The sequence below is a fragment of the Dipodomys merriami genome, unplaced genomic scaffold (genome assembly GCF_024711535.1).
Source record: "Dipodomys merriami isolate MVZ:Mamm:240054 unplaced genomic scaffold, mDipMer1.0.p SCAF_28, whole genome shotgun sequence".
NCBI classification, from domain to species: Eukaryota; Metazoa; Chordata; class Mammalia; order Rodentia; family Heteromyidae; genus Dipodomys; species Dipodomys merriami.
The window spans coordinates 16,079,563-16,093,985 of record NW_027204270.1 but is presented as its reverse complement, the minus strand read 5'-3'; the positions used below and the strand labels follow the sequence as shown (position 1 = coordinate 16,093,985).

Here is a 14,423-nt window from a genome sequence, read left to right as displayed (position 1 = left end):
GCCAAAAAAAAAAAGCTCTAAAATGAGTAGGGCCAAATCTGTCAAATGTCAACAAGTACCATAAGGTTCTCACAGAAAACTTTAAGCAATATACAAATAGTCTTTTGCCAACATAAATGAATTTATTCATTCAGCAAATAATCTTACTGCAATAATAACACAGAAGCCATGCAGAACCAGTAGTGTGTTACCTGGATAGGTCTGAATCCTCCCTTCAATTACGAAGCAAGAAAGCAGCAGGAAACAGGAAGAAAGCCAATGGAGAGCTTACAGATCAGTTGGAAGGGGTAGGACAGACAGCATGCAGCTCAATAAAAACTATCTTTCTATTTAGTACTAATAGGAGAAGAAAGACAACTAGAAAATCAGCACGGTAATTCTCTACTTGAGAATTCAAGCACATAAGGGAATCAAAATTCCAAGTATACATAATTGAAAATAAATCCAGTGACAAAAAATATCTAATAGTAGCCAGAAGTTATAGAAGCTTAAAAGGAAACATCTGCTTAGTAGCATAGGTAGTTTGGACTACTAATTCTTATTTTGGGCTCTTGTGGATGCCCCCTATACCATTCTCTACCTTGGACAGAGGGCGGAAATAATAAAAATGCTTGTTATTATAGTTTGCAAAAGTGCTGATAACTGAACTTTTCACTAATCATACAGCTCTACAATAGAGAGCTACAAAAATATTAAAATGTGATTTTAACTCCAATATCTCCAAAATTGTTTTACACTCTCATAGAAGTGTTGCTGCTAGTGCAAATAAAGCCAAGTTTTGAACTTTGGGCTGTCTCAGGTATTCTTACTTCTTAAGCATCAAGACACTCCTTCTGGATAAGTAATTTTTCACCTTGTGTTAAAGTGGGAGAACTGCAATCTGGTACCCAGGCTCATCCCCATTCAACTTTCATAGCCCAGGGCAAAGAAAGCCCTAAAGAGGCTGAGTCACAGAAAAGCAGCCGACAGAAAGCTATATAGCAGGAGAATGGAGTTGAATGGGAAATGCAGTGGGGGAAGCCAAATAGAGAAGTTGATGGAGATGAAAAGAAAGCACAAAAGGCAAAGTTTACATCCCAGGAACCTGAGGTGGACCTCAGCTACAGAAATAGTCTCCTACTCATCTCCTCTGACCAAGCTGTGACCAACACAATTTGTGTTGGCTACTAACAGAAGTATTTAAGAGTAAACTTCCAATTAGCAGTTTGAACTTCAATTAACAACATAGCAGATATGTGGTTAATACATTAGAAACCACAAAAATGTCATAAGGCCTCATGCCAGGTGGCACTAGTGAATCATGTCTATAATCCTAGCTACTCTGTGGCAGAGATCTGAAGATCCCCATTCGAGGCCAGCCCAGATAGGAAACTATATGATTCTTATCTCCAATTAACTACCAAGTAGCTAGAAATAGAGCTGTGGGGTTCAAGTGGTAGAGCACTAGTCTTGAGCAAAAATCTGAGGGACAGCACTGAGGAGGGGGGGAGTGTGTGTGTGCACACATGCACGTGTGCATGCAAGCGCTCATGGGTCCTGAGGCTTGAACTCAGAGCCTGGGTGCTGAACCTGAGCTTCTGTGCTTAAGTCTAGAGCTCTACCACTTGAGCCATACCTCTACTTCCAGCTTTTTGGTGGATTTCAGGTGTAAGCACCAGCATCTTGCATGGGATTATTAACTAGTGTGACTATCAAGGGGATTTCTGAATAGCATGAATCTATTCTTAGTATATTTCATAACAAACAGTGATACTCCTCATATTAATTACACCACACAGCTAACATAACAAAATTTGTGATTACATTGACATACAAATTTTACATACTGCAATCTCAGCCTTGAAGCCAGGTAGAAATATATTTAAGAACTGTTTAGCTGGCACCAGTCACTCACACCTGTAATCCTAGCTACTCAGGAGGCTGAGATTTGAGGATCACAGTTCAAAGCCAGCCCAGGCAGGAAAGTCCGTGAGACTCATTTCAAATTAGCCATCAGAAGAAAACTGAAAGTGGTGCTGTGTTTCACGTGGTAGAGCACTCACCTTGAGCGGAAGAGCTCAGGGACAGCACCCAGCCCAGAGTTCAAACCCCACAACCAAACCAAACAAACAAAGAACTTGTTAGGTAAGAACACAATGGCACTTCCTATAGCACTTACTAGCTTCTAGGTACCATCTCCAACACCTTACATATGGATAGTTCCTCCCAGCAAACCTCTAAGGTAAGTATAACGATTGATAACTCTTAGACAGATAAATGCAGAAACTGCAAGACAGTGAGATTAAATAATTTGCTAAAGGTCCGTCATCTGCAATTTAAACAAGAGTTCTAGGACTGTACTTGTGACTGTTGGACACATTACTTTGGAAATGGAGTATCTCCATATTTTCAAATGTGGTCAATTAGAAATTTTTTCTTTATAAATGAAGAAGGTATATAACTAATATATATCACAACTATTACTCATCGGACTCTTGCTCAGAAAAAGGCTCCATTCATTACTTCATAAAATTCATATTGCTATTCAAGAAAATATATTTCTTCTACACAAAAAAAGTGAATGCTTCCTCCGATAAAGTGAAACTTGTTCATGTGTTTATGCACACCACTTTACAGACCTGCTCTTGGCTCAGCCTCAGTTCATTAACACGTTTACAGGATACGCTTGTTTTTTCCTCTTAGAAGTGTAATACCACAAAACACATGCATACACAGTCACAAAAACTAACAGATTTTATATCTATAGGTCTAGAATAAGTATAGTAGCTGGAAACGCAAAGAATGAAAAATAGGTTAAGTGTCTTTTCTATACCCCTTCAGTAGCACATAAATTATATGTGATAATAGTACATGAAATTCAGATTTGGCAGTAAACCACAGGTTACTGAAGGCAATATATGAATAGATTTCCCAAACTGCTTGAAATCTCTCTCAGCTGAGGATGAAGAATCATGGTAAGAGTCAAACAACTTATTGTCACAGACACAGTAAAAGGTCACTTCATCTAACTATCTAACTCAAGTTTAAATGTCCTATAAAACATTCCTTGGCAAGTATAAAACTAACAATTCAAGACAGCTCTGCCTCACAGTTAAATAAATCTCTCACCCTACCCTTTCTATTAGCTCTATATTTTTGCACCTGTTTCATCTACCTAATCTAACTAATTCAACACCTACCACTAAAAACCACAATGAAGTCAAATCCTTCTCTGTAAGTGGGAGATACTTAAATTACCTGAAGATTTCATCACTGTCAACTTTCATAGCATTCTTTTCTTTTTTTAATCTCTAGCCAATTACCCTCTTCCCCACATCTTATCCCTGTAACCCTATAACTAGCTTGTTCTCTCTCAACCTGGTTACACTGCTCAAAGTCTCCTGATATAGAAAAACAAACACAATATCCAAACCAGAGGGGCTAAAGGGGTGCTGCTCAAAATGTACTTGTCACTCACTCAGAACTATTTGTTTTTGAATGAAAGGGAAAAATAAGTCTTTTTTTTGCTAAATATGATTCATTAATAGAACCAAGAATCATAAGAACTATTCTCATAAAAACTATTCTGTCAGTCCTATTTTACTACTGACTTGCTAGTACCAGCAATATTCATCCCAAACCCTGAAAGCCAATCTATACAATAGGCCTGACTCTTCACCTTTGAATAGACTTTTAAATAGCTTTGTTTTAAAACTCATACAAGAAATCTTGCTCACTGTTCCTTTAAAAATTTATCTGGTAAATTCAACTCATCATTTCAGATTAAATCACAATTACATTATACAATACAAAACTAAATCATCATCAGAACATTTGGCAAGCATGTTATCTATCCAAGTCACTGAAAAAATGCTGATATGATCTAGGCAAAGAACAGGGAGCCATGTGGAATATAAGTTCTCCTAAACCGCAGTTCAATGATTTGTTTTGCTGGTTCTGGGGCTTGAACTTAGAGCTTCGTGTTCACTTGATATTCTTGCTCATAGCTTGGTGCTCTACCACCTTAAGCTATGCCTCCATCTCAGCATTTTTCTGATTAACTGGAGGTAAGAGTCTTGTGGACTTCCTGCCCAAGTTGGCTTTGAACTGCAATCCTCCAATCTCAGCCTCCTGAGAAGTTAGATTACAGATGTGAGCAACTGGAGCCCAGCTCAGTTCAATATTTTAAGTCCTCTCTTCCAAGGACTTAGCAGTATGCCAGGAGTGGTAAGGGACTGTGCCAGCGATAATTTGAAATAATGTGAAATTTGAGGTGGTGCTTGGGGGTAATTCCAAACAGACGGGCTACATTTAAAACTGGCTTGGGCTGGGAAGGTGGCTCAGTGGTAGAGTGCTCACTTTGCATGCATGAGGCCTTGAAGTTCGATTCCTCAGCACCACATAAGCAGAAAAGGCTGTTAGTGGCGCTATGGCTCAAGTGATAGAGTGCTAGCCTTGAGCTGAAGAGCTGAGGACAGTACCCAGGCCCAGAGTTCAGGCCCCATGACAGACAAAACAAACAAACAAACAAACAAACAAAAACTGGCTTGAAGTTAGATTGCACTATTTCCAAAAACCACGTCAGTAGCCAGAGGAAATGTTTCCTTCTAAAGATGTTGTAATTTATATCATATTTCCAAGGCTTCTTGGGTAATAACACTAGTAACCAATACTTTTTGAAGCTGCTATTAATTCAAGACTTTACTTACTGAAAAGTACCAAAAGCCAAAACATATGTCTAACAAATGTATAACCAGAAATTCCTTGAAAACTATCAATTCATTATCAGAAACTAGAAGAAAATCTAATTCAATCACATTTGTTCTTTGCATATGGGAGAAGAATCTCTGAATATTTATTAATTTGCAAAACTATAGAAATGTCAAAACTATGCATTTTTATATCCCTAGCTTTATGCAGTATATAGTTCAGCATACAGTCACAATAATAATCAGTTCTTCAATGAAGATACATATATATATATTTTTTTGGGGGGGTGACTGTCTTTTTAAAAAAACTAAAGTACTTTAAGATAATAGTGCTATGGATTCTCTGACAAGTTAGAAGAATCAGAGGATATAAGGCTAGGGCTGGGCTGTCCAGTACAGTAGCCATTCGTCACATTTGCTGACTTAAATTAAGAAGTCAAGTCTTCACAGGTATTATCCACAATTCCAATTGCTCAGTAACTTTGGTGGCAGTACTATCATCACAGAATTACCAATGCTGCCCTGGAAATGATGTCAGATGGAAGAAAAGAAAGCCCTAAGGATTCTGTTAGGAACAAGATTTGCTCTGTCAAATCATAAGAGAGAGACTAGAAGTGAGCATCCTTCAAAGATCATTTCATTCATAGCTAAAAAAGTAGCTTGGAAAAGGGGGAAAGACATGTTATTTCAACTGCTAAAAGAACCTGACATGTACAAGGACCTATTACTATTCCAAACCAGGTACTTTATTTAATCCCCCCAACACCAGAACACAGAAGCTGTTATTATCACACCCCAAAATTGTATCATTTATAAGCAGATTTTACTGATTCTGCAGACAAGAGAGCTGAAGCCCAATGATAATTAAGAGTTTTCTGCTCCTTCACCCTGTATACTGCCATTCTTCAACTCCCCTGAACAAGACCAAAAGAAATACTGCCCCCTCACTATCCTTCTTCAAGCTGAGTTCTCTTTATAAAATCATTTACCAGGGTGATCTGGTGTTTTATTCATATCCACTTTACACTCAAGTGCCATGCCTGGCCCCAGCCCTATAGGTATGCTCCAAACCTCTATAAATACTTCACCTTCTAAAACCTAAGACATCAATACAAATATATCTCATCCAGCAATATCACAGCTATCAGGTAACATATTCCTTGATGAAACATACTTTTAAGTCTTATTTGTTCATGCTAAAATCCAATGTATCTGAACAAGTAATGATTTAAGGATACCTGTGAACACTATATTAACTAAAGTCACTCAATAATAAATTGCAAGATGATTTTGTTCCATGAACACTTTAAAATACCAATCCCCAGCAGACATTAGTGGCTCATGCCTGTAATCCTAGACAGGAGGCTGAGATCTGAGGATCAAAGTTCAAAGCCAGCCAGGGCAGGAAAATCCATGAGATACTGAGAAAAAGCCAGAAGTGGAAGTAGTAGAGTGCTAGCCTTGAGCAAAAGAAGCCTAGGCCCATAGTTCAAGCCCCAGAATTGGCCAAAAAAGAAATTAAGAAAAGAAAAATAGAAAGACTAGTAAGTCACAGTATATAACCCCAGAGTATAACCTCTATTGTAGTGCCCAAAAAGTAAACTAAGGATTGGAACATAAATAACTTTAAACTGTAACAACACAAATTTCAGTGACCAAAACACATGAAATAAATAACACAAGCCACTGTTTTGTTGTTGGTGGTGGTGGTGGTTGTGGGGCTTGGACTGAGGGTCTAGGCTCTGTCCCTGAGCTCTTTTGCTCAAGGCTAGCACTCCACCATGAGAGCCACAGAACCACTTCTGGTTTTCTAGTGGTTAACTGGAGATTAGAGACTCAGACTTTCCTGCCAGGGCTGGCTTTGAACTGCAATTCTCAGATCTCAGCCTCCTGAGTAGCTAGGATTACAGGCACAGTGACCGGCAAGCCAGTGTTTTAAGTCCTACCAAATGGCTTGTTTTAATCTAAGTGTACTTTCTGTTTCTTCAGTTTCTAATTATCTTGGAAATATCAACGTAAAAATAGTTGACATGAGCAGGAATGTGGTACAGTGCTTGCCTAGCATGCATGAAGCCCTGGATTCGATTCCTCAGTACCACATACACAGAAAAGGCCAGAAGTTGTGCTGTGGCTCAGGTGGTAGAGTGCAGGTCTTGAGCAAAAGAGGCTCAGGGACAGTGCCTAGGCCTTGAGTTTAAGCCCCAGGACTGTCCCCCACCCCACCCCCAAAAATAGTTGACATATGTCTAAAGCCAAGAGTATTTTACATATAAAATGACTCCATATTAATTTATCGTTAAAGAAAACCAATTCTAAAAGTTCTTTGGGTTGCAAAAACAAAATAAGAATACAAAATACTTAATAATCTATACAATTCCTACCCAAGGTAAAAAAAAAAACTAATCTTACTACAAAGATGTAATTGACATCATCCTAACTGGAACCTGGTAGTACTGACTTGCAGACTCAAAAGAATTCAGTTGAGGGGCTGGGAAGGTGGCTCAGTGGTAGAATGCTTGCCTTGCATGCATGAGGCCCTGGGTTCGATTCCTCAGCATCACATAAGCAAAAAGAAAAAAGCTGGAAGTGGCGCTGTGGCTCAAGTGGTAGAGTGCTAGCCTTGAGCTGAAGAGCTGAGGGACAGCGCCCAGGCCCAGAGTTCAGGCCCCACGACTGGAACCAGAAAGAAAAAAAAAAAAAAAAAGAATTCAGTTGAGCCAGGAATAATGACTCACAGTTTTAATCCAAAGTACTTGGTAAAGCAAGACATCAGGAAGATTATACTTTGTGGCTGGCTGTTAATCAGATTCTACTGCAACCAAAAAGACCCTTATGATAGTAAGCACCACCATTAATATGAGCCATAGGGAGTGAGGGCAAGGAGTGTGGTTCAAGCAGTAGATAATTTAGCCTAGCAAGCTACAAGGCCCTGGTAATAGAAAAAGTATTTAAATAACTAAATAAAGGAACTGGAGGTATAGCTCAAGTAGGAAGTGTTAACCACTAGGCAAAACACCAAGTGAGAGTGTCAAGTCCTTGATTCAAGCCCCAGATTGGCATCAGTTAAAAAAACAATTCTTAAGTTTGGAGAAGAATGAGAATAATAAAGAAGAGTGACTATGATCAAGAAGCAATGGACACTGACAGACATGTTAAACTGTATAACCATTTGAAGAATTAAAACACTAAAAATAAACAAAATCCCTGGTGCATGTATGCATGTGCACATGTGTGCTGCTCCTTGTGCTTGAATTCAGGTCCTGGATTCTGTCCCGGAGCTATTTTGTTCAAAGCTAGAGCTTTACCGCTTAAACTACAACTCTATTTCTGGCTTTTGGGTGGTTAATTGGAGATAAGAGTCTCACAGACTTTCCAGTCCAGGCTGGCTTTGAACCACGATTCTCAGAGCTCAGTCTCCTGAGCAGCTAGGCTTACAGGCATGAGCTGATGAGCACCTGACTTGTACATTTTTTTTTTGCTTTAATTCTCCCTCTAATTCCTCTTAATTCACAAAAACAAATCATTTCTTTTACTCCTCTTCTTTTGTCTTTTTTTTTTTTTTTTTTTTTTTGTTGTTGGTGAGGCCTGAACCCCGCAGCTCTTCAGCTCAAAGCTAGTGTTCTACCACTTGAGCCACGGTGCCACCTTCCAACTTTTACTGCTTATGTGGTGCTGAGGCATCGAACCCATGGCTTCATGCATGCAAGGCAAGCACTCTACCACTAAGACACCTTCCCAGCTCCTTGACTCCTCTTCTTGAACAGAGATTCTCCAGCTTTCTCTCTTAGGAGTATTTGGCTTGTATTTGGATTATATTTTAACCATCTCTATGACGCTGATTAAATTTTTTCAAGTAAAATCACTGAAAAGTGTTTGTGTCCATATTCTTAGTAGTAGTAGTACATCCTGAATTTTCATTCTTCCAATCACTTAATCTCATTTTCACTTTTCAAGACTTCTCCATCTTACAGGTAAGAAACTAAAGCTGAGAGCAATAAATAATTTATCCAGGGACTTTCCAACCTTCCTACAACATTGCACAGTATTCCTAAACCTAAAAAAAAAATCCTTGAGTTTTGTTTCCTTATCAAATCTAAAGGATCCACTCCATACAGCCACCTATTAGTTTCCCTGCAAAGACCTGAGAATTTGGAGGCCTCTGTATCCTCTAAACTGGAAAGGCTATGGCTTAAGAAACAGAGTCTCATATTAAACCATGCAGACAATGAAAGCATTCAGTTAAGCAATATTCTCTTAGCCAGTAATACAAGTCTTGAATGTGACAAGTATTTACATTTCTCTTATTTTTTCCTACATTAAAATGTTGCCTAACAATGATACAAGAGCTATCACTTACTGACTTGCTTACCTTGTACCTTATGTTGTACCTTTTAACGTAGGGGGTGCTAACCCTGTTTTATTTATAATTTACCTATAAGCTCAGAAATAGACATTTAATTATAACTGTTCACACAGCAGAACTGGTAAATATGAACCCAGGATCTGTCAGATCAAAAACTAGGTTCTTAGCTGGGCATGGGTGGCTCACACCTGTAATGCTAGCTACTCAGGAGGCTGAGACCTGAGGGTCGTGGTTCAAAGACAGCCTGGGCAGAAAAGTCCCCTTGAGACTCTTGTCTTCAATTAACCACCAAAAAACTGGAAGTAGAGCCATGGCTCAAAGTGGTAGAGCACAAGCCTAGAGCAGAAAAGCTCACGGACAGCACCCAGGTCCTGAAGTTCAAGCTCCATGACCAACAACAACAAAAAAGAAAAAACTAGGTTCTTTCTACTACACTAGGAGAATACCCATAGAAGGAAGGTGTCCCAGTCTCCCCGCCCTGCAGCAGATACTGTATCTATTTCATACATACTGTCACTTCTAGTAGATTCCTCCTAAGTAACATAGTATTGAAAACACTTTTGAAATTTTAATTTCTATAATACTCATTTTAAAAAAGAGGCTAAAAATATTAAACTTAAATAAGATATCTATTTTCTATGTATCCTAAGAATAAAGTTATAAGAAATGAGTATATATTGCTGTTAATTTATTATTAGACTTAAATTAGTAGATTAACAGTGGTTTAGAGAACTAAGGCTATTTGGAATGTTAACAGAAAACTCTTAGAATGCTGCCTGCTCCACTCAGTTAACCTTAGTACTTGGAATTCCAAAATCAGTACGGGCTTAATATACCTGAAAATTTCCAAGGTTGTCTAAATTCAAAGCAATCTTAATATAGTTGAAAATTTTCAATGTTGTCTAAATTCAAAGCAACCTTTTTTGGGGAGGATAAAACCACCATATTTTAGATTGGGCTATAAACAGAAGCATATAGGATTATTACTAACAAAATGCAGTAAACATACATAGACAAAATGAACTGAATTCTAGGTATTAGCCAGAAATTACTCTTTTTTTTGGGGGGGGAGGGGTCCGGTCATGGGGCCTGAACTCTGGGCCTGGGCGCTGTCCCTCAGCTCTTCAGCTCAAGGCTAGCGCTCTACTACTTGAGCCACAGCACCACGTCCGGCTTTTTTCTTTTTGCTTATGTGGTGCTGAGGAATCGAACCCAGGGCCTCTGGCATGCAAGGCATGCGCTCTACCACTGAGCCATCTTCCCAGCCCCCAGAAATTACTCTTGACCAGGAGTGTGTATACCTCCATAGGGTGGCAGCATTCTAAGAGTCAGCAGCTACTACAGCCCCATCTACTATTAAGGGTGAGAGTGAAGGGGCAAGAGTACAGTACCTGGTGATGGGCAGGTCGAGGCCCCGCTGCAAACTGAGAAAAGGAGGGAAAACAAACACAAAAGGAAAGGCACAAAGAGTCAGAAACACCACAACAAAAACCAAAATGTCACACAATATGTCAAAAGAAAAAAAAAAACCCACAAGAAAATAAAAACACAAAACAGTCAAAGCTTTGCTGCAGGACAGTGACAGACAGGTACTAAGATTCAACAGGTTAACATTACTACAGAGGTACTTTATCATTTAGCAGCTCGTAGAAAAACAGCTGAGTTGCTAGGCACCCTAGGATGCCTACCTCTAATATGAAATTTTCATGTAAATAAATAAAACCCTAAAATAAGGCAAAAGATAGTTCCAACCCTAAGTTGTTACCTTAAGACAAATAGGAAAACCGAGTATGCCGTATGTAACTGATACAGCTAGAGGACATGAAAAATACTTTTACATACAAGAAATAGCCAGGACATAATTATGTCTAGCAGGAAACAAAGAATGTAACATGAAAGATTGCAAATTTTCTTCAGTTAAAACAGGATTTTATCTCAGTCATAAATGTGAAGTTTTAATATTTATCTTCATTGCCTGTGTATGAGGGTATGCATATGTTTAAGTGCAATTAGCTAATAAAGTTTAATACCAGGCACATCAAAGCAAACCACTAATAAAGAGCATCAGTTTCTAACATGATTAACCAAAATGATACTATTATAGGCATGAGAGGAAATGTCAGTTCTCAACTTCTATTCATAAGATAAGGGTAAAACACTTGCTATCTGATACTAGAAATAAAAAAAAAAAAAAAATGACTCCTCAGCTAAATCACAGAGTTCTCTGAGTTTGGTAATACAATGCTGCTGCTCACCAGGAATGAAGAAAATGCTTTCTCATTTATGTATTTTTTTAATATCAAAGCTCTAGGACAGAAAAATATCAGGACACATAGGACCATATACTAGCTACTCATATATATTAACTATTATCATGTTAACCACACTTTTAATAGTTTAAAAAACAGAAAATTTAGACAGTAGATTTGAATGAAAACCATATAAGGTTTTTATTTAACATATTAAGGAGCTAAAGTATGTATCTTCAGTTTTACTTTCTATATAGCCCACATTCCTTCTGTAGCCTTACCACTACAGATGAATTAGACTGCTGCGCAACTTAAAAAACAACTCTTCATGCTTAGCATTTAAGTTATGTGCAAAATGATTTTGCAGGAGATTAAGAATAATTTTCCCAATGACCTTTATTTTATACTAAAAGTTTTCAACAAACTGCAGTAGAGCACAAGACAATATGTAGAAGACACAGAACACATCTGTCAAGAATCCATCTTCAAAGCTAAAGGGTCACCAACTGCTTTTAAATAAAGAAAAGGACTCTGATGACCTCTGGTATGCTTATGGTGTGACAGGCTCGCCATCATATTTAACACAGTTTTTCAAAATGATGACTAATGGCCGCGATGGTTCACACAGAAAATTTTCTCTTAAAAAAAAAACCTGAGAGCTTACATTTTCAGTTTTCCAGTTATAAGAAGAGAACATTATATCTCTACTATGGAAATCAAGTTTCAAGATTTGGCAATAACCACCCATGTGGCATGAAAGTAAGGGCTGGTAAGAAAGTGAGAAATTTGTTCATGACACTTTTGCAGAAAATGGGAGAGAAAGACTAGTTAAAAAAGTAACCTGAGTACAGCAGTACCTGTCTTATCACTGTTCCACAGAAAGGTCCCATTTCCAAGGCTCTATTACAAAAATTAAAACTCTATTTATTTGTCTATTTGGAATGCTCCATCAAAGGTAACTTTTTATGAAGAAGAGGGCTATCATATGAAACTATACATGTATGTAAAAAACAAAAAGGAAAAGTTAGTGGGAAAGTACCCTTGGGGAAAATACCCTAGTCTATTTTGCACTAGTCACCATTGGCTATTGAATATTTTATTTGGAATGACAACAGCCTTAATCTTGTGGGTAGCTGTAAGCAACAGAACAAACTGTAGTCGCTGCTGGCTCATAATGAAATAGAAAATCATTTATTTCTGTTTTCTTTTCTTAAAAAGGCAAGTCTTTAAAATGCTGAGGACTATAGATATAAAGAAAGCAGCCTTGTATGAACTTGGGTCCAATGTTAATGCCACCCACCCACTCTCTCACTCACCCTTCTGTGCATAGTTGGTACCTGAGCATGGCCAACTTAACACAGATGTAACTTGGCACTTAGCACCACAAAATATAAAATAACCAATAACCAGTAACAGGTTACTGCAAAAAGCAAACTGTCTCCCTCTCCCAATTGAGCTTTCAATAGCTTCACTATTTTTCACAAGCCATTTAAAATTAAGTTCTTTCAAGAGTTGCAGCACAATAAGAAAATGGAACAGATAGGTAGCTTATTTGGCATGTTTCATCAGCATATTATTAAATTTTTAACAAGATTTTTCTACACTATGAATTTAAGAAGATATTAAGTATCAAAGAGAATACAGGCACAAAGAAAATCTGAAGGAGGGAGGGATCATTTGAAGCCACTTGGATTGCAAAGGCAGCTGTCCAGGGAAGAACAGAAAAGCCTAAACTGTGCAATTGCCAATGGCCCATTAATGCAGAAATAGAATGGAGTAAGCTTTTGCTGATCTACAAAGCCACAGGAATGGACCCTTCCTGAATACAATTCTTTACCTCTCCCCGCCATTTGGGACAGCTATGGGATGGATGAGACTAGACCATGGCAACTTGGGATGTCCAATCCTGGCAAGCTTCTTATCCCAAATTCACCCTCCCAGTACCAACACAAATGAAATAAAGGATATCAGACCCAAAACAATAAGCAAGAGTAGTCTTCGGTCTGCTAGTCTTGCATTTGTTTTGAGGTATGTAATGAAATGTTAAATGTACAGTTTTTAGTAATGCGGGTGGGTAATGGTCACTAGCAGAGCAGATGGCAAAAATGCATAAAGGATAGTATCTGAAGAGTTTATGACCACAGAAAAAAATGGCTGACAACTACAGACAATTCCCCCTTGATATTCAATTATAAAATAGAAAGGGGGGAAAGAAGCCTAGAAAATCATCTTTCAAATTCAAATTTTTCTGAAAGGGATATCCCAACTTCAGGTTTAAAATAAGAAAAACCTAAACCCCAAATTATTCCTGTCTAATTCCCAATAGAGAAGACCCACCCAATTGTTATTCTTTTCCCCACTATGTCTGGCAAAAACTGCCATGTAGGTTAGACTTTTAGAGAAGAAGCAATCAATTCATTTCATCAGCCAATAAGTGGATGTGGTCAAAAATAATGAGTGCCAGAGGCACCACTGCCTACAAGAAGTACAGTTTGTTATATTGCTTACAATGCAGTATTTTATCCAGCCTCTTCCAGCCAAGGACCTGTAAACGGGAGTCTGTTCCAAAACCTTCCTCCTCTTCCAGTTGTCTGTGCAATGTATTGGCACTGTTCTGCTGGGCTGTCAAAAAAACTGGTTTAGAGATGCAGCTCTTCAGTCAGGTTTTGCGCCAGTTCTAACCAGGTAAATTTAAATCTTGTTTTTTGCCCAATAATTAAAAGGAGGGGAGTGGGGACGGTAAGAAGGCCACAGAATTTTTTGCAGTAAGAGCTTACCATGTTTCAGGTTTAATGAATCTGACCTATCTAAACTGACCAGCTAAGAGCTCAGACCCATTCCAAGTAGTCAAGTGTCCACATCCCCAAACCACTCTCAGAACATTGCATCAGACATTGTGTTGACCATTTCAGCAAAAAAAAAAAAAAAAAGAAAAGAAAAGAAAGAAAGAAAGAAAAAGAAAAGAAAAAAAAGAGAGAGAGAGAGACAAGCAAACAGGCAACTTGGGACTAAAGTCCCTTGTCTTTGACATGGTTCCTCCTTTCTATGGAGAGAACCAGAATCTAAGAACAAGTATTAGAGAAGAGGGTAACAAAGAAAAGGAAGACAAGAAGAGGATAAGAA

At 38.3% G+C, this 14,423-nt stretch overlaps 1 protein-coding gene across 17 annotated transcripts in view; it reads right to left on the bottom strand.

Moving 5' to 3' along the window:
* Positions 1-14,423, bottom strand: part of Eif4g3 (eukaryotic translation initiation factor 4 gamma 3) — a 234,209-nt gene that overhangs the window by 157,456 nt on the left and 62,330 nt on the right. For 6 of the 17 annotated variants that reach the window (XM_070037719.1, XM_070037733.1, XM_070037735.1 and 3 more), the window contains 3 exons: positions 13,809-13,922; positions 10,443-10,475; positions 192-212 (listed from right to left, as the gene is read on the bottom strand). The exons of 1 other annotated variant lie outside the window; for it this stretch is intronic. In XM_070037719.1, the coding sequence (XP_069893820.1) occupies positions 192-212; positions 10,443-10,475; positions 13,809-13,922 (168 nt within the window). The remainder of the gene's footprint in view (positions 1-191; positions 213-10,442; positions 10,476-13,808; positions 13,923-14,423) is intronic. 10 more of the 17 variants (XM_070037723.1, XM_070037730.1, XM_070037732.1 and 7 more) reach the window with 6 other exon arrangements.